Source organism: Naegleria gruberi, assembly GCF_000004985.1.
Source record: "Naegleria gruberi genomic scaffold NAEGRscaffold_45, whole genome shotgun sequence".
Taxonomy (NCBI): Eukaryota; Heterolobosea; class Eutetramitea; order Acrasida; family Naegleriidae; genus Naegleria; species Naegleria gruberi.
Genome location: NW_003163282.1, coordinates 256,749 through 277,208, shown reverse-complemented (window position 1 = coordinate 277,208; position 20,460 = coordinate 256,749). Strand labels below are relative to the sequence as shown.

General features: G+C 35.1%; 6 protein-coding genes across 6 annotated transcripts in view; 5 read left to right on the top strand and 1 right to left on the bottom strand.

Moving 5' to 3' along the window:
• Nucleotides 1-231: 231 nt before the first annotated feature.
• NAEGRDRAFT_80886 (uncharacterized protein) lies at nucleotides 232-6,809 on the top strand (the record flags this gene model as incomplete). Its single annotated transcript, XM_002673675.1, has 1 exon — nucleotides 232-6,809. The coding sequence occupies one exon, from the start codon at nucleotides 232-234 to the stop codon at nucleotides 6,793-6,795; it is 6,564 nt and encodes a 2,187-aa protein (XP_002673721.1). The 3' UTR covers nucleotides 6,796-6,809.
• A 441-nt stretch (nucleotides 6,810-7,250) lies between these two features.
• NAEGRDRAFT_71282 (uncharacterized protein) lies at nucleotides 7,251-11,603 on the top strand (the record flags this gene model as incomplete). The annotated part of the gene is made up of 3 exons (XM_002673674.1): nucleotides 7,251-8,666; nucleotides 8,714-11,001; nucleotides 11,054-11,603. 3 exons carry the CDS (start codon nucleotides 7,251-7,253, stop codon nucleotides 11,601-11,603), a joined length of 4,254 nt encoding a protein of 1,417 aa, XP_002673720.1.
• A 182-nt stretch (nucleotides 11,604-11,785) lies between these two features.
• NAEGRDRAFT_71281 (uncharacterized protein) lies at nucleotides 11,786-12,841 on the top strand (the record flags this gene model as incomplete). Its single annotated transcript, XM_002673673.1, has 1 exon — nucleotides 11,786-12,841. One exon carries the CDS (start codon nucleotides 11,786-11,788, stop codon nucleotides 12,839-12,841), a length of 1,056 nt encoding a protein of 351 aa, XP_002673719.1.
• Nucleotides 12,842-13,139: 298 nt separating this feature from the next.
• On the top strand, nucleotides 13,140-14,590 carry NAEGRDRAFT_71280 (uncharacterized protein; the record flags this gene model as incomplete). The annotated part of the gene is made up of 3 exons (XM_002673672.1): nucleotides 13,140-13,419; nucleotides 13,466-14,139; nucleotides 14,183-14,590. 3 exons carry the CDS (start codon nucleotides 13,140-13,142, stop codon nucleotides 14,588-14,590), a joined length of 1,362 nt encoding a protein of 453 aa, XP_002673718.1.
• Nucleotides 14,591-14,842: 252 nt separating this feature from the next.
• On the top strand, nucleotides 14,843-15,898 carry NAEGRDRAFT_71279 (uncharacterized protein; the record flags this gene model as incomplete). Its single annotated transcript, XM_002673671.1, has 1 exon — nucleotides 14,843-15,898. The coding sequence occupies one exon, from the start codon at nucleotides 14,843-14,845 to the stop codon at nucleotides 15,896-15,898; it is 1,056 nt and encodes a 351-aa protein (XP_002673717.1).
• A 283-nt stretch (nucleotides 15,899-16,181) lies between these two features.
• Nucleotides 16,182-20,460, bottom strand: part of NAEGRDRAFT_71278 (uncharacterized protein) — a gene marked incomplete at both ends in the record, with an annotated part of 5,196 nt that continues 917 nt past the window's right edge. The window contains 3 exons of the mRNA XM_002673596.1: nucleotides 16,182-16,415; nucleotides 16,471-16,609; nucleotides 16,663-20,401. Coding sequence (XP_002673642.1) covers nucleotides 16,182-16,415; nucleotides 16,471-16,609; nucleotides 16,663-20,401 — 4,112 coding nt within the window. The remainder of the gene's footprint in view (nucleotides 16,416-16,470; nucleotides 16,610-16,662; nucleotides 20,402-20,460) is intronic.

Below are 20,460 nucleotides of genomic sequence, written 5' to 3'. Positions count from 1 at the left end.
CGATTCCAAGCACCTTCGATTGATGAGGTGGAGTTGCTGTTGTTCAGAAAACAATAGAAAAAAAACTCCATACCAAACAACACAACACTCCAACAACAAGAAAAGGAATAATTGAAGAATCAGCCGATAAAAAGGAAGAACTATTCTCTTTCGAGTCGTTATCATCATCATCATCACTACAAATCAACAACAACAACACGACCCACGTTTGATAATTAAAATTTAAACAAGATGGCTGATAGATTGATTTCTAGTGTGTTGGGAAAATATCTTTCCGTCTTTATTAAAAACTGGGGAAAGGATGCCTTGTCTCTATCGTTTATGAAGGGATCAGGGTCTCTGAATAATTTATTCGTCAATGAACAAGTTATTCAAGAGGTTTTACCTATTGATTTTCTTCAAGTAATGGATGCTCACGTCAATCAACTCTCCATACGTTTACCAGGTCTTACACGTTTAACAAATGATCCTCTCATCATCACTCTCGATAAGTTGGTTATCAACTTGGAGGAACCAACAAAACCTTTTGTTAAAAAGACACCACTGAAGGATTTTCTGGAAAAGAACAGAGGATCTCAGGGTGATGAAGGTTCTTCTTCATCAAAAACAGGTACCAGCAAGTATGGATTTGTGGATAGAATTATTGATGGTCTCAAGATTGTGGTAAATAGAGTTGAAATTAATATTAAAACTCTCGGGCCAATACCTTCAACACAAATTGGACCATATACACCTCATGTATTGCAAATTCTAGTCAAGGGATTTACCCTTCAAACAACAGATTATAGATTTAAACCTGTACCAGATTTAAAACAAGCCATCCCAAAGGTTGATAAAAATCCTTTTGTTTGGGTGCATCGTATGGGTACTATTGAATCAATATCCATCTCTCTCATACCTAGTTCAGTCTTTTCTAGCACAGGTATAAAGAGTACACCATCAGCAAATAGTTTCTTACCAAACTCAGACCCTATCAAGCTTTTAAATGATATAACTTGTAATATCTTTATAACAATGAAAAAGCGAGCAGTAACAGTGGGTAAACAATCATCACTACTGAGTATCAATGCTGAAATTATTCTTCCTAAAATAGCAATAACACTAAGACAGGACGATATTAAAGCACTTATCAGAGTCTTGTTAGCTTTTAAATCAGCATCAGCAAGACAGGATTTAATTCAACCAAAAGATCCACTAACAACATATGTAAAGAGAACAAAAAGATCAGGCAGTCAATCTAGTCTTTCATCAAAATCTAGCAAAACATCAATGACCAACACAACAACAACAGCTAGACAATCTAAAGCAATTTCTAAATTCTTTGTTGATAATAATGGTGATGAGGAGGATTCGGATGATGAAGCCAAACTTGAAGAGGAATTGGCAGAAATGGATGGAGATTTAAATGATATGGAAATTATTACAGATGATATGATTAAGAAATCCTCAACTCCACAAGACACTGTCAGAAAGTGTATAGTTGTAAATTTAAACGAGTTTTCAATGACATTTTTGTATAGTCGTGATGAGAATAATCAACCTAAACAAGTTGTTGGAAGAGAAAATAGACGTGTACTTGGGTACTATTTTGAAATGTTGGGATTCCAGTTAGGCTTGGTCATGCCAGAGGATACACCTGAGGATAAGAATATTCAACTCGGAATTCCTTTCATCCAATTTAAGGAAATTACTACAAGTTTCAAGGGACAAGGAAATTTATCAGAAACAGCAGCTTCTTTCTTGGATTTGGAACTCATTGGAAATCACAATACTACAGATAATGAATTGAAAGATGAAAATTATATTATTCAACCTCAAATATTTAAAGAAGAGTTTGAAGAGGATGATTTTGTGAGTCATCATGCAGAAACTACAAAAATAGTGAGTCCTACAGTTACAGGATCACACAGTTATACAGTCAATTTGGACGTCTGGCCTGAATTTTTATCAACACACAGATACTATCCTGACTATACTAAAACTGATAGAGTATACCGACCAAACTCTGTCATTAAAAGAAAATTCTTTGAGGAAGGGAAAGAAATGGTCAGGTTAAAGTTTGTTAAGGGTGAAGGAATGGAATTCATTTTAGAATGTAGAGTGAATCCTATCAATATCATGCTCGATGTTCGTAGACTTATTAGATTATTGGAATTTTCTCTAGAATGTTTACCAGACATGTCCGTCAAACCTCCTGTGGATAGTATCATACAACTTGGTAAACCTCTTAATCCAACTGGTTCACTCAGCTCTATGGCATCCACAACTAAAAGTGCAGAAAAGTTGAAAGTTTCACCATCCAGTAACTCTATCAATTCATCAAATTCTGATTACAATTCAGATGAAGAAAGTGGAGGAGATGAGAAGAGCTTCTCCTTCCTTGTGGAAATTAGAAGTCCAAAAATTTTTATTCCTTCAAATTACTCACCAGATCTAATGACCGATGTGAATGAAATTGTTTGTATTGATAATAGAGAATTGATCATCACTAGTGATCCTAGAATTAGAAAACAATCGGAATGGGGAAAGAAGGATAAGGATTCACTCTTTGCTCCAAAATCAATTGATACATTCCCATCAAGTGGTTCAGATTACAGTTCGTTACATTCTTCTCTATGGGAAGTTTTGCCAAACAAGTTCAAGGTCAAAATATCCGACTTTTTGATTCAAATCATGCCTTCCATTCACTCACCACCACAGAGAATTATGGAACCTCTTTCCTTGACTTTTGATTTGGGTATCAATGATGAAACCTTGTCAGATTACCATGCCAAGTTACCAAAAATTGTACTTCTTACCTTTATTGAAAATTTGAATTTCCACATGAACCAATCTCAAGTGATTTTATTGTTGGAATTCATACGTACATTTGTTGATGATCCTCCAATGATCAAGTCCTTCCTAATTCAAAGTACCAAATCATTCCATGACCATAATATTGATCTTTTCAAAAAACCAAATCAACCTCAACCTATTATTGAAGCTCCAAAGGAAGATATTCGTCTCATCCCTCTCATGTTCATGTCCAAGATTGCCAAGCTTGAAGTTTCAATTACTGCTTCATCTGCCACCTCAATGGAGGCATTCTTCTCCTCACAGTATGACCCTTCTTTGGATGCAAAATTATTGACTATGGTTTTGAGTGGAGCTGAGGTTTTAGTAGAAACCAACAATACTACAAAGGTTAGCAACTTTTTAACGGTGAAGAGTAAGATTGCTCACTTTGAAATAACTTCTCCACAAAATGGTGAAAATCCTTCTTCGATCATGGTAAGCCATATGCATTCGAGCATTTCACAAAAGTCTCCATATGTATTCCCAATGTATGATAAAACCAAATCTCCTGGTCACATGATAGTTTTCAGATATGAACATCCAATGGATTTGAATGCTGATACTAAAAAGTCACCAGCAACTCCTAGTGACCAACCACAGATGGAACCTCACAGAAATTCAAATTTTTTGAGAAATCCAAGACTTATTTTGAAAGCAAACGGACTTCACATTGGTTTAAATACTGACACTGCATACCATGTTCTTCATTTCTTAAATTCCAGAGAAAATGCATTTGATGTATCACCTATGGAAATTATGAATAGAACAGTGAAGAGAACATACAGTAAGATTCGTGAAAAGTACTTGCCTGAAAAGAAGAAGGCTCAAGAGGAAGAAGAGGAATTGGTTTCACAATTGCCTACTGACTTTTTGGAGAGCGAAACAGGAATTACTTCACCAAAGGTTGAAGAGTCTCTTTCACCAAAAGACTCAGTTGAAGTTTTAGAGGAAAACCAAGAAGAACAAACACAGCAACAACAAGAATCTTCTTTACCACAAGTAGCTGGACAGGAAGCAGAGTCGAAATCGGCTGCTACTTCACCTTCAGAAAAGGATGAAGAGGATGAAGAACCATTGACTGATGAAGAAATGAATACCGAAGAAGGTGATGACTCATTTGAGATTATTACTTCAGAATCGGCCTTCGATACTCCAAAGGAAACACCAACTCTAACATTGACAATGAAAGAAATTGACTCATTTGTTTCTGTGGAAGTTGATTCGTCAGAGAAAAAGCCAGAACCTATTTCCATAGCAACAGGCATTTCCACACCAACAATTCGTACCATAGAACCTGCCAAAATTGAGAGAAAAACCAAAGAAAGTACTGCTGAAATTATTCCAGTCATTAAGGAAGAAATCATTCCAACCATCAAGACTGAATTAATTCCAGTCATCAAGACTGTTGCTAAAAAGATCAAAGATACAAAGAAGAAACCACAAGTTGTTAAAGAACAATCAGAGGAACAAGAACTTACGGAGGAGGAAGAGGACAAGAAGACAGTTCAAGAATTCTTGGCCACCACTCACCAAACTTTCTATCCAATGTTGTTCGACATTTCTCTTGAGGAGGTTGAAGTTTATGTCATCGGAAAAGGTCAAGGACCAAATGCTGTTGGTGTGGAAATCAAGACATTGGGGGTCACTCACTTGCCAACAAGAAGTATCATGGAGGGTGCTACCCTACCAATGTTTGATAGTCTCTACCGTATTGAACATTTGGACAGAATATCAAAACAACCTGTTCAAAGCTTTAGTAATAGATCTCATGAATATGAACTCAAGCTCTATGGTACTGGTACAAATGTTCACTGTTTGATTAAGACTGGTGTTCCTTTCAAGTCATTGGATGATATTAACAGTGCTCCAAAGACTTCAACATTTGACAATTTGGAAGTTGTTCCACTCACCTCGGCACCAGTTGATTGGATGATTGGACTTATCAATGATTATACCAAGCCATTGAGTAAGAGAGGTATTTGGTTCCAAGCTATGGATCCTTCCCTTGGACATTCAGAGAACTCTTTGCGTATTGAAATCAAACCAGAGATGGTTTATGTAATTTCCAAGCTCTTGAGAAGCCAATTCAAGGATATCAAACAATGGGCAGATATGTTACAAGGTTATTTTGCCATGTTTGCTGATAAGAAGACTCTCTTGATTATCAAAAAATTCCAAAATTTGGGAGATTTAATAGCAGAATCACAAAGATCCTTCACAAAGACTCTTATTGAACATTATAGTTTGACAAGACTTTTCAATAATATGCACTCTGAACTCAATGATAAGACAGAAGCTTTGAATGAAGCCATCAAGAGTAAGATTCACCTTACAGAAGTATTGGCCGATATGCAAAACCAACAATCATCTATCAAGACTCCTTCTAAACAACCCCAAGCTGTTACCAACACACCAAAAGTTGATGACAATAAGAAGAATATTCTTATTGAAGGACCTTGTAAAGTACTCACTCACAGTTCAAATACTTTCAAGAGAATTCACTGTGTCTTGTTAGATACTTGTGAAATTTTGTGTCTCACTCAAAAACTTCCACCTCAAAGCTTTGTAAAGGATTCTACAAATGCCATTGATAAGTACTTGTTCTATCATATGGCTTTGTCTGATACAACAGAGTATATCAAGACACAAGTACCAATTGAAGAAAATCAACCAATGCCAAAGGAAGTTTTGGCCATCATTAATGGTAATGAAAAGAGACTTTTCATCTATCCAGAAACTCCTAACCAACTTGCAGACTGGATTAGATTAAGTGCTAGAGTAATTGAAGAACTCCGTATCAAAAATATGCGTATTGACATGAGTGTTCAAACAGATATTGGCAGAGATTTCTTTGAAACAAGGAAGCAAGAAGTTGATGATAAGAAGAATGAAGAAATTGTTAATAGAGTTTTAACAGATGAAAGTATTGAACATCAAAATCGTGAGTTGAGAGGCATGCAAAAGCAATTCGAAATTATCAAGAATTCTCTTCGTGTTGCTGCTGAAGAAGAATTTTCTCTCAGAGTTGAATTCAGTCAACTCCATGAATATATCCAATCTTTTAGAAAGGAGCAGGAAAACCGTGAGCAAAGTATCTCCACTTACCTTACTCAGGAGAGTGAAACACGTAAATTGCTGAACCAACAAAAGCACTTGACCAAACAATTACAATCTGAATGTGATCTCAGAGATAGAAAGATTACCGATTTGGACTTTAAACTAAAGGAAGAAAAGAAAAAGTTCAAGAAGGCTCAAGAGGAAACAAATGCTCTTCATAGAACTCTTCGTGAACATATCATTCAATTACAACAAGATTTACAAAAGACTCAAATCGACAAGGGAAAGGTTGAGAAGGAGTATAATGTACTTGTAAAGAGACAAATTCAACAAACTGAGAGAGCTCTCAAAATGGAAAAGAAGGGTGAATCAGCTCAAATCGTCAGAGGTGAAATTAATGACCAACAATTAGTCAATGCAGAATTGAAGAATATCATTTCTGATTTGTATGTGCAGTTGGCGGAGTTAAAACAACAAAACCAAAACCTTCAAATGCAAAATTTGGAGTTGCAAACCAAACTATTGCAAGACAAACTTACCGAACCTCAAGATGAAGTTTCTCCTGCTCAAACAGGTGAAATCAAACTTGAAACAGTGTTGAGCTTTTCTGGTAAAGACAAACTCCTAGCCAATAATAATGGAGCTAGTTCTCCTACTGATGACCATGATAGAAAACCATTGCCAACCATCCCACAAAAGAATCTCCCAACACTTCCAGTTTTACCACCAAACCAACGACCAACCACAGGTCAACCAAACAATGGATTATCTACACCATCACTCAGAGAAAGAGGTGCTACCATTGCAGGAAAATTGACAAACACTGCTGGTAGACTTCGTTCATCTTTCATTGGAAAACTTTCAGACTTGAATACCCCTAACAATCCTTCCAATAATAAATAACTTGTAAGAGAGTGAAAAAAATGTCATCATTATCTTTCAGTAAAGAGGCATCTGTTTTGATGTGTTTTTTAATCGTGACATTGTTTTTCACATCACCAGTTTTTTGTCAACAAGAAATACCAACAACGGAAAGTTTAGTTCGGAAGAGACTTGTGCAATATAAATCAAAACCTGTTATTGGATATTTGGAGAAGAAGAACCAGCTGTCTGGCGTTGCTGCGAGGGCAATGTTCTCAAAAGTTGATCCAAACATTATTTATTTCACATCAAACACAGGTAGTGAAGGATATCAACTTGCAAAATTGAACATTGAAACAGGTGATATCAGTTTTGTTCGGTCCAATGTTTGGCCCAAGTTTCAGGTTGTTTCCTTTCAATCGTCGTCAACTAGAGCAATTGATTTAATTTATTTCTATTCGGATTGTTTTTTGAAGAGACTAAACACTGCAGATGGAATGATCACAACTTTGGCTGGAGATGGTCAATGTAAATTTTTGGATTCCACAGAAAAAGTGAATGCCACATCAATTTCTATTTATCCCCAAACAATCTCCGTTCCAATTAACAAGTATTCGAATATGGATGAAATTGATGTTTATTTCACACAAGATTACAATGTATTCTTGTTAAGGAATGGTTATGTATCTCTGTACAGGACTTTTTCAGAGTCAATTCAAGGAATTATCATTAATGAAAGAGATGAATGGCAAGTTTTACTTCAATCAAAAGGTGAAAGAATATTCAGAAATGGAACACGTACTGTTTTTGACTGTAGGAATAGTATGTCTTTTGCTTTTGATGTTACCTCTTTGAAAACATATCAAAATGGACTTAATACGATTGTGGAAGAAACTTTTTATTTTTCTGGACCTCAAGCAGTGACATCTAAGAAATTTACAACTGTTTACAATCAGGATGAAAGTGTGAATTCACTCGAAATGGGAGTTTTCGAACATGTCATTAAGGGAACAAACACAGGATCATTGGGCGATGGAGGGCTAGCCATTGAAGCTCAAATAACCAATGCAATATCAGTCACAATTTCCATTGGAGGAGCAATTGTTTTTGTGGATGTTTCAGATGAAATGAGAATGGTGGATAGAAGGTCAGGATTAATTTCAACAATTTACTCGAGTAGGGTTCCCTTTGCTGAAAAAACCAGAGGAACAATGACTGGTCTCAGATCACCAAAAGATTTGATCATTATTAAGAATAAGAATGGAGAAGAGGAATTGCTGATTTCTGATTCTCAATCAGCTCGTTTACTGAAATATTCATTTATGAGTGGAATATCTGAAAGGATTAGCACTTCTCTATTAGATTTGAAACGTGGATTACACAGTAAGATTCCTATATTTACTGATCCAATATCAATTACCACTGATCACCAATCAAACTTACTCGTAGTTAATAATATTAACTATTGGGCTTCGAATTTTCTTGTGAAATTCAATTTGAATACTCTAGAATCTCAACCAATGACTGGATCATTCTTCTTTAATTCAACCAATACACAAATGGTTGATGGTTTATCAGAAGTTCTCAACAGTCCACAAGGAGTTTGTGTTGCAGTAGTGAATTACAATCTCGAAAAGAATGTCACTCTATTTGTTTCAGACACAAAGAATTATAGAGTTTTAATGGTAGATGTTAGTACTGGAATATCCCAAACACTGGTTTCAAAGGACAGTGGTATTGGCACTCCAGTTGGCATTGCCTATATAAGTAATTATGTTTATTTTTCAGATAGTGAAAAACATTGTTTGTGGCGAGTGAATATTAGAACTAGAAAATTGGAACTATTTGCTGGAATACCAACAGTGAAGGGTTTTAATGGAGATAACACACTGTTGAACACAACATTTAATAGTGTAAGTTTGAAATTTTTGATAATTTGCAATATTTACAAACTCTATAGCCAAAAGGAATTCATATTGACTCTGCTGATAAAGTTTTACTGGTTGCCGACTCTAGAAATCATAGAATTAGATCAATTTACTTGGGCAGTAGTACATCTCAAATGGTAAAGACAGTTGCTGGTTCTGGACATGAAGGATTCAATGGTGATAATATTTTATCAACTGAAACTCAATTGAGCTTTCCTGAGGATGTTGTCGTGGTAGATAGCCAAATGATTTGCATTGCCGATACGGGTAATCACAGAATTCGATATGCCACTATTAATGGTGTTACAGATACCTATGCAGGCACAGGTGAAATTGGTAATGGAGGTGACGGTGGATTTGTTAGAAATATGGAACTCTATCTCCCTAAAAGTATAACCATTTCACAGAATACCATGTTTATAGCTGATACTAATAATAATAGGATTAGGACTGTCTCGATTTCTACTGGAATTGCTGATACATTGATTGGAGGTGGAGAATTTGAGGAGGGATTGGGAATCAAATCCAAGCTCAGCTATCCTTCAAGCGTCAGATATCTCCAGTTACCAAGTGGTGGAACTCAATATCTGGCAATTGCTGATACTTACAGTAATTTGGTGAAACTTTACAATTTTAAAACTGGTATCGTCAAGACTATAGTTGGTGGAATAGGTGATAAGGGATTGGCATCCTATGCTTCAATTAAACCTTATGCGGTTTCTGTTTCTCCTCTCAATGGAGAAATTTATGTGACCGATTTTGGAAATAACAAGATTAGAAAGATTGATAGAAATGGAATAATTTCAACAATTGCAGGAAAGGGATATGGTTTTAATGGAGATTCAAATGATGCTAAGTCTGCACTTTTGGCTCAGCCAACCGGAATTGCCATCAATTTGGATAATGAAATTATATTCGCCGATTCGAATAATAATAGAATTAGAATGATTCATGTGAATGGATCAATTTCCACCATTGCAGGCAGTGGAAATCCTGGATACATAGATGGAATTGCTGAACAGGCAGAGCTTAATTATCCAACTATAGTGAAATTGGTACCTCCTGATTTTGTGGATATTATTTTCATTGATTCACTGAATGCAATGATTAGGAAAATAAGTAGACGAAATGGAATTAATCTAGTTTACACAATTGCTGGAAATTCAACTGTGAAAGAATTGGATTTGAATGAAATTTTGGCAACGAGTGATTATTTGGCATCTCCACAAGGATTTACAATTTCCCCTAGTTCTGGATCGATTTACTTATCAGATTCTACTCAAAATGTCGTGAGACAACTGACACCATTTTGTAGAGAGGGTTACCTTTTGAGTAGAGATTTGACAATGTGTATTCCAATATGTTTTGGAATACCAGCAAATATTTCAGAATCAGTGTGTAGTGGAAACGGAAATTGTTTCGATATTAATCAATGTTCTTGCAATCAAGGTTTTTTTGGCAATAACTGTCAATTACCAATTTGCTTTAATTATCCAAAGACATCTGTGGAAGTTTGCTCACATGGAAATGGATCTTGTACAGCACCAGATAATTGTGTTTGTAATAGTGGATATACAGGAAAAGATTGTGGGGTTGCTATTTGTTTTGGTCAATCAGGATCAAGTGCTTGCTCAGGACATGGAACATGTGTAAAACAGGATGAGTGTCTTTGTCAATCTTCCTACTTTGGAAAGGATTGTAGTATCAACACGATTGCCCTCGGATTGGGACTCTCATCTGCCATTGTTTTACTCATCGTTACTGCCATTTGTTTCATTATCTTTATTTCGTATATTTCTGTAAAACGAAAGAATAAGAAACTGACTGAAACTGATCTGGTTTTAGATGAAAGATTGTTGGACCATTATGAATCAAGTATGGGATCTAGTTCTTACTATGTGGAAGAGGCAGATAAATTCATCATTCCAATAGAACAACTCAATATGGACAAACCAATCAAGAGACTCGGAGAAGGTGGAATGGGTTCTGTTTTTGCAACCAAATTCAATGGAATGACAATTGCAGTCAAGGTATTCGATTTGAATAATTTGAGTATTTCAGAAAATGATTTCAAAGTGGAAGCAATTTTATTAAGCAAATTAAGGCATCCAAATATTATCAATTTCTATGGTGTTTCATCGACACCAACAAAGAGATTCATTGCCATGGAGTGCATGGATAAGAGTTTAGAGGCAATGATTGCATCCATGCAACGTGGCTATTCCAAATGCACTCTCAATGAAAAATTGGCAATATTGAGGAACATTGTGAGTGGAATTTATTATTTGCATCATTTGGAACCGAATTTCATTGTCCACAGGTATGTATTAATACTAAATTTCACCTAAAATAATCTTTCATTTGTGGAATAGAGATTTGAAACCAGCCAATATCCTTCTCGATAAAAGTGGAACTGCCAAACTGTGTGATTTTGGATTAGGACGAGCTTTTTGTTCTCACACAATTTCAGCAATTACCAGTCAGATTGGAACCAGCTCATTTATGGCTCCGGAGCTTTTCTCTGGTGAAATTGAGAGAGAGGACGCCCGTTCTATTGATATCTACAGTTTGGCCATCATTATGTGGCAATTATTATTCGAAATTATTGAACCTTACCATAGCTCAGATCCAAACGTTCTCAAAAAGTTGAAAATCACCAAACCAACACCATTTAGTAGTTCGTATCACTTCCATAAGAGTGTTTGTGAGGAGAATTTGAGGCCAATCATTCCATTCTCAACTTGTGAAGAGTGTAAGAAATGGTGTGAGGAATTTCTTGATAAGGAACAAGTAATTCACCATGAATTGATTTTTGAAATGACAAAAGTGATTCGCCAGATGTGGAGTCATGAGCCAGGTAAACGACCTTCTATTGATGTGATATTGAAAAAGGTTGAAGAATGGGATTTGCTTCTTCAATAACAATCGTCCCATTAGTTGGAAGGAAAATCAAGAGAAATGAAAAGAAATTCATTGAATGGAAAATAACATTTGAGAAATATTGAAGAATAGAATTTGCTTCTTCAAACAATCACTTATTAAAAATCTTTCACACAGTCAACCTAAAGTTTTAATCCGAATCTCCGAAAGCAAACAATAAAAAAATGTCATCATCAACAACAAGAAACATCACCATTGGCATTGATGGCGGATCAACAGGCACCACCATCGTAGCTCTCGACAATTCCACACAAGCCATCCTCTCAACAGCTCACTGTCCATCTTCCAATAAGAATAGTGTTGGAGCTGATAAAGCTAAACAAGTCATTCTTGATGGTATTAGACAAGTATTGGCAGAGTGTTGTTCATCTGAAGCACAAGAACAACAATTGGAAAGAGTTTCTGCTGTCTGTTTGGGATTGAGTGGTGTAGATCGTCCAGATGATATTGCTGAAGTGAGATCATGGATTTGTGAATTATTTAACATTCCTTTATCATCATCATCATCAAATTGCGAAGAAAATAACAACAAATATCCTGAAATTCACATATTCAATGATGCTGTAGCTGCTATCTGTAGTGGAACATTGGGTAGTTTGCATCATGTGATATGTTTGATTGCAGGTACTGGATCGATTTGTCTCGGAACCAATGATGATGGTCAAAATTATAAGAGAACTGGAGGATGGGGACCATTGTTGGGTGATAGAGGAAGTGGATTCTGGCTTGGCTCTCAAGTCTTGTTAAGTGCAGTTGATTGTGAGGATGAATATGGAGAACAAACTGTTCTTACTCAATTGGTTAAGGATGAATTGAAAATTCATTTAGGAGATGCATATGATGGAAAGAATTTGAGTAATTTAATTCCATATATTTACAAGAATACAGAATGGAGTAGAATTGCTCAATTTGCACCACTTGCTTTCAAGGCCATTAGTGAATCTGATGATGCTGTCTCAAAGAAGATTATTCAACAAATGGTCAATGATTTGTTTCATTTAGTGAAAACCACTGCAACTAAATTGAATTTCACAAATGGATCGGAAAAGTTTTCATTGGTATTCTGTGGAAGTATTCTCACTCATGAAAATTCAATTGTTGCTGAGGGATTAATTGAGAAATTGAAGGAGAGTTTTGGAGACTTGATTCAAATTATTGAAAAACCAAGAGTGGATCCAGCTGTAGGAAGTGCCTTATTCTATTTGAATAAGAAGAAGTAATAAGAATAATAATATTCAAATTTCATTATTTTGATTAGCATCACCATCAAATTGATCTTTAGAATCTTAACATCTTGGAAGCAAGAAGGAAAAGTAAGATTTTGCAAATTGTAATTATAATCATTTTAAATATAATAGTAATATCAAATACAAATCATTCTCTTCTTCTTATTGAGTTCCTATTCGGAAAACCTTCCATCTAAGAAGAGATGAAGCAAAATAGAGCGAGGGTGGTTCATTATTAAGGCGGGAAAGAACTTTTTATTTTTTATAAAATTCAAAAAGGAACCTTAAAAAAATGAATCAAATTCCAATGAGGGCATTGAAAATTTTCGCTGTTGCGGTTATTGTTTTATTAGCCTTGATTAATAATATACCACTCGTTAAGGGTCAATGTAAAAATTTGGTTGCTAGTATGGGTGATCAATTGCATTGTGGAGAAACAATAATTTCAAATCTTACTTTCTGTTCAATGATGAACGGAAGATATACCGATAAGGCTTTCTTCTCAAAACCAATCGTTACAGGAAACGGAACATACTCTACCTATGCTGAATATATGGATAAGTTCCTTGAAGGTAGGTTTTCAATATGATGATGTGATGAATATAATGATCTGTATAGATTCCTTCAACAGTATGCAAGCCTATTTGCTTGGAAAGGGTGTTACAAGTTGTCCATCCTGTATTGAAAAGTTGAAGTATTCTTATTGTGCAAATGCTTTCCCAAAGAATGGTTATATTAGTTGTGTTGCTAATAATTACTTGTCCTATCTTGCTGAAATTGGAAAGTCATGTAGTGGCTTTTGTTGTGCAAACTCTGGCTTGTGTGTTATTGATAGTTACGGAAAATCATGTCAAACAAAGACTCTCTCAATTGAAAATTATAGTTTGCTTACATGTATTGTTCCAAAGTTGCCAGATCTTTTCACTAAGCTCGGATCCTGTTCTGAACACTTTATGAATATTGACCACTGTCAAACCCTCCTTTCAACTTGCGATTGTAGCAGTGATGCTTCTAGTTACAAGTACACTTGTAGTAGATTCTACTCTGAAGATGGTTTCAAATTCGATAACTTTGGAGGAAGTTCAACATGTACTGACACTACTGCTTATCCAGCTTGGTGTCCATCTGGGGCTCGTTCAATTGAAACTGCCATGTCTGAAATTAGAAGTAAGGTTTTGGACTTTGTTGCTCCAGTTGTCCAAAATACTGAACAATATGTTATTCCAAAGGATCCTTTGAAGGCCAACATTGCCAAGAGCGTTCAACTTGGTACTCCAGTTCCATTCTATTTGGTAAGTTGTTTTGATTTGAACTTTTCAATTAATTTTAAATTAGCCAAGTCTTAAGACTGTTTCTTTCGAACCACCTGCAGCTTCTGATGTTGCCACTTTGAGATCTAGAATCGCCTGTACTGGTGAAGAATGTGCTACTGGTTGTACAAATCCAAAGGCCTACGTTTACAATCCATATGCTGAATCTGATTCTGGAAAGTGTAGTGTTGATCCATTCTATCTTTTGACTGTTATTGCTGAAAATGGTATTTATATTGCTGTTGGTGTTTCCATTCTTGTCATTGTTGTTTGTGCCGTCTTTGCTTGTATCCTTGGTTTCTGTATCTTCTGCTGCTGTTGTAGAGATAGAGCCAAGATGAAGATGCAAGGAAAGAGAGAATTGCTGGAAAAGAGAGACCTCAAGACTAACCGTTTGCAAAAGGCTGCTGATAAGATCTTGAACAAGTTGTAAACTGTTGCTTACTCAATAAATAATAATAATTAAAAAATGGCTTTAGTTGAACTTATTCAACCACCATCACAAGAAGAAATACAATCGGTTGAAAATTCATTAGAAAATCAAATTAAATTAGCTATTGAATCTGAAGATTATGCATTGGCCAATTTGTTGTGGAATCAATTTTCTAATGAATTTTCCAATTTAATTAAACAACAAGACAATAATGACTCGGAAAATAGCGTTGAGCAAATTTATAATCTCGGAATGAAATTATTGAAGAGTGTTATTGTACGAGATGCTGATGATGATGAATCTTGTTTTATGAATGATGTAAATTTGGAAAATTATGCACTCTACTTGCAATACTTGTTACCTTTAGCAAGTAAGAGTGAATGTTCTGCATCTTCTTCGGAGGAGAATGAGGATTTTTACAATATTGTGGATTGGTTATTTGCTTTTAATATTTTGAAGGAGGTAACGATAGGTTCTGTTTTGAATTGTTATGGACAGTATTTGATTGGAATTCAAAAACCTTATCAATTGTTTGATATTATTGCAAGAAATAGACATTCGTTTGATTCGAGTATTGTGGATTTAACTTTGTGTGAAGATATTCTGGTCGAGTGTTCAAATCTGACAAGAGATTTAGATCAGTGGCGATTGATTTATAGGTACAGAAAGGAATGGCTTGTGGAATTATTGGAAAAATATGATGGTGAAGATTCGGCTCTTATTGATTTGGCTGCACAAATATGTTTCGAATTGATTAAATCTTATGCAATGAGTGTGGATGATTCGAAACAGTGTTATTTATTTTCTGAGCCACAAGAAACAGGTTCCAATGAAAATAACCAACAAAATATCAGGAAATATGTTGAAAGGATAATGAACTACTCCATCTATAGAACAACCAGAGGAATCCAAATTGCTTTGGAAAATCTATTAGAAGAAATAGGTCAAGAGGAATTAATGATAGGCTTACCTTCTTCCTCGTCAAATAGTGTAAATAAGAGTGAATCGGTTTTTAATACCACAGAAAGACAAAATAGTGTACAATACAATCAGCAACAACCAAGAAATTACAACACAACAGAAGAAGTGGAAGATCACTTGACACTCATTTCCATGATTGAACAGCAGAGAGAAGATATTGAACAATGTAAACAGGAGAATAAGTTTTTAGAATTTCAGTTAAGCCAACAACAAGAACTGGTAATGTCTTTGATGCAAACCATCAAGACTCTGATTAACAAGACAAACGAAAATAATGCCGAAATCAAAGAGCTCAAACAAGCAATCCAAAAATTGACAGACCAGTAAATAATTTAATTGGTTCCATTTGTACTGGCAATCGTAGTTGCAGAAACTGAACTAGACATGTGAGGGGATGGGTCCTCTACTTTCTTTTCAATTATTGGATTCTCGTGATGTTTTTGGTGAAGCAAATAGCAAGCACAAAGGCCTTTTCCTTTAATATCCAATCTTCTTTCTTCAAAATCAAATTTCAAATCATGAACTCTTTCAAAAGTAGATCGTGATATTTGAATACGGCCTGGTTTTGAATTTGATTCCATTCTTGAAGCAACATTAATAGTATCCTGAATCATTCAAATAAAAGTAAAATAAATTGACAACTTACACCCCACAAATCATATGCAAACTTCTTCGTACCAATTACACCAGCAACACAACCACCAGTATTGATTCCACATCTGATATTAATTTGAGTATTTGGATTTTTCATATTGAAATCCTTAATCACATCAAAGGTTGAAATTGCAAATCTAAGAGTTCTCTCAGGGTGATCTGATTGAGTATTTCCAATACCACCAACAGCCTATGATAGAAATATATTGTGTTAGAAATTATGAGAAGAGATTGAAATTACTTACGAAATAGGCATCTCCAATAGTCTTAATCTTTTCCAATTGATATTTATCAGTCAAGGCATCAAATCCATTAACAATTGTATTCAACATGCCTACCAATTCATTTGGATTCAATCCTGATGATAGATTTGTAAATCCAACCCTATGAAAATAATTAAAAATCATTCGAATAAAAATTGATACTTGAATACTTACATATCACTAAAGAAACAAGTAATATCTGCAAACTTTTCAGCAATAAAAGTATCACCCGATTTCAAACGAGCAGCAACAGACTCTGGTAGAATATTTCTCAATAATCTATCAGATTTTGCCTTCTCTTCTGCAATTATAGCATTATGCTTCTTTTCTGATGTGACATCTTTCAAGAAACAAACCAAGTTAGGTGAATTATCAAAAATAACAATAAACATATTAACCATAGCTGGGAATTGTGTTCCATTCTTTCTTACACAATCCACCTCAGCAACTTCTCCATTTTTGTGATTTGACAATTTCATACTATCCTTCATGGTTTGAATAATCTTTTTGATGTGTTCATGATCCTTAGTATCGAATATGTTAATGAAAGGAGTACCAACCACATCAGATTGTTGTTGGAATCCGAAAATATTTTGAGCTGCTGGATTAATCAGCTCTACAAAACCATTTTCATCTGCAATGAAGGCTCCCTCAACAGAAGAATTCAAAACACTTCTCACCTTTGAGTTTTCATCAGTTGGATTCTCGGTCTTACTCTTAAAGACCTTGGAGAATGGACTTGGAATGGCATTGTAAAGAATAAAGTTTCTAACCACTTCATTCGAATCCAAGGCATCAACTGGAACATAATTTAACATATTTCTCAAACACATCAATTGAGCATGATTATTTTGCAATGTATTAAACATTGAATAGAACAAAAAGATGCAAACCAAGCAAAACAATGCACCAAATACACCAGTAATCTCAAAATTAGGTGAAGATGAATTTTCTACAAATAAATCCAAGAATTTGATCAAGTGGTCTGAAAGAATATTTGTCTGAACAAAGATATCCAAAAATCCATTTAAGAAATTTGCAAAATTCTTCACATAATTTTGATTGTATACCTGTTCGTTTAGTTTGGAAACGTCAGTAGTAAAGGTTGAAATCATTCTTTCCAATCCATAACAGTTTTTCCACAAATCCACTAATTCTGTATCATCCATTGTGGAATTATCACTGCAAGAAGATACTCCTTGAATTAATCTGTCAATTGTTGAATATTTACCAACACTAACATCAGATCCACCAGAACCGTAAACTAAAGCTGTCCAATCAGTAAACAATTGAGCCATCAGGGATTTGATATCTGTTAAAAATCCATCAAGCTCTGCTGTGGTGGTCATGTAATCACTGTTGAGATGGGTTTTTGGTAGACCAAAATAAGCAAAATATTCTCCAACTCTGAAACTTGCTCTGTGAATAACTCTGAGAACAGATGTTCCATGTTTGATATTTAGTGAAGTTTGAATGGAATCAGTACAATTAACATTCGATTCAATGAGAATAAGACCACCAACAAGTATCAATGATACTATAACCAAAACTCCATAAAGAAAGAATAAATTATTAGGTCTGGTCAATGAAGTTTTTGGAAGGTGAGTTGTGGCATCATCGTCATTCTTCTCATTCATCTCATGATAGATCTTTCCCACAACATTTTTCGAAAGGTTATTTTTGAAAATGTTCAAAACATGGGGAACTTCTGCCATTTGATATCTTGTCACAATCAAATAGATAATAGAAATGATCAAGTAACCACCAGCAGTAGCACCATAAGAAACATTCAATATAAAGGAAAATTGGTTTGTTTCATCTGAATTGGCAGCAATGGCAGATTCACAAAATTTTACAAAAGAATTTCTGGCAATCAACTTGTTATCCCAAACGTACATAAACTCAAACGATTGGATTGTGTTGTTGTAATCTGCACCTTTCCAATTTTTGAAATATGTAGCTGATTCAGAAATAATATTAATTAATTCGAATACACTAACATTTTTCTGATCTGTTGTGGTAAAATCCAAAGTTCCACTATTTTTTGGAACAGATGGAACGAAAATAGTAATATCTGGTTTGGTAAATATCTCGTAGAGCTCTCTCGTAAATCTATTTTGTTGTGCTTCTTTTGTAATTTGTTTGAAAAAGGAATCATATTCACTGAGTCTTGTCTTGTGTTCTTCTAATGAAATATTTACCATAATTGGGGAAATTGTTATTGCTTCTGGAAATAGTGTCATCACCTGATTAAGATTTTGTTTCATTCTTATTTCTCTCAGCAAACCAATGGTTGATGTTGATGGTTTACACATATAATAAGCACTACTAACATGCTCACCAGCGTTCATACTAATATATACACCAAAAATCAAGTAATAGAGGAAAAATGTAAGTGTGAAAAATCCAAATATTACAAGTGAAGAAAGTATTACTTTGGAATTTCCACCATTTCTAATTGCATTTCTGAATAAGGATTCTTTTTTAGAAACATCACGTTGAGTTTCCACTCCAGAAAATGAATCATCAACTTGATCTGCTTGTGGTTGTATAGGACGTTCTTCAATGGATTTTCTAATGCTGTACGACTCAAACTTTCTCTTACTGTTATAGGGAATGTGCAAACCAGAGGATTTTCTCTTAACTCTTATTGATTCCTCCTCTTCAATTTTGGCAACTTCCTGTACAAGCTCGTGAGCTAGATCCTTATCGAATTTGAAGTTTTCAAGAAAGGTGGCGTATCCTCTGAGCACTTGTCTCTCCCTTGAGTAATTTGTCATTAAATTAGAATAGGTAGTCTCTATATCACTCGAAAGCGAGGTCATTCTTCTATTAACTTGATCCAGCTTGCCCATATTAGGAACTTCATTAATTAACTCCTTCCAAAAATGTTTGTGTAGAGATCTGAGCTCTTCTGTCTTTTTTTCAACCTTCTCAACAATATGTTTGATTTCTACAAAGTTGTGTCCAGAATTGATATCCTTAGTTTGGTCAATTTCCAATTCTCTTGATCTTTCGGCCAAATAGAAACGAATCGCGTATGGAATGTTGGCTCTGTTGGCTCTTCTAATCAACACTTGGGCATAAGAATAGCCATAGTCTTCCCATCTATAGGCAGCAAGCATCGCTCCCAGAATTAACAACTCTGGATCATTGAATGATTTTGAGGCAGCAGCTGACTTGACAAATGAAGTTGCCAAATCTGCAATATCATGACTACCTCTCAATGCAAATCGAAGAAACATTTGTAAAAACCTCAATCTATCCTTCTCCTCAAAGATGTGATAAATCATTACAGCTTCCTTCTCCCTCTCTGAATTCCTTGCCAAAACATCTCTAACATATCTAAATACCAAACGAGTGTAAACTTCCATAGTAATAAAACCAACCAGATAGCACAAAAGAATAATACCCAAGGTCATTCCCATCATTTCAAGACCCAATTCAGAGGAATCTGTTGGATTAACTAATGAGGAAATTAAAACACCAACAGCACAACCCAATCGACCAGTAATAGCTCCAAAATAGAATGAATTTTCAATTCTTCTAAAGTATGGTATCATTTTCCAAAAAATGTAAATGTTCAAAAGAGCAAAAGCAATGTGAACAATAGCTCTTCCATACGCAAATTCAGCTGGTATAAGAAAGTGGAAGAATATACTCGTACTATTCACAACATTAAAGGATAATTTAAAGAAACTGTGTTGCATTGCAAACCATGAAGTATTCATTGGATGGAGATTGGCCACCAACATGGTTGAAATGGCAACAGTAAGCACTGCCAATGGTATCGATGCAATGAAAATAGCATAGAATATGACATTTGGAGTGAGATAGCATGGCTGTGTGGGAAATCTTTTCAAAACCTGATAAGCTACCTCATCAATGATAACATTACTGTTAGAGTCGCAATCTAAAGAGCCAGCCATCAAGTAGGGAACAATCAAACTTGTAAACAGAATGGCATATCCA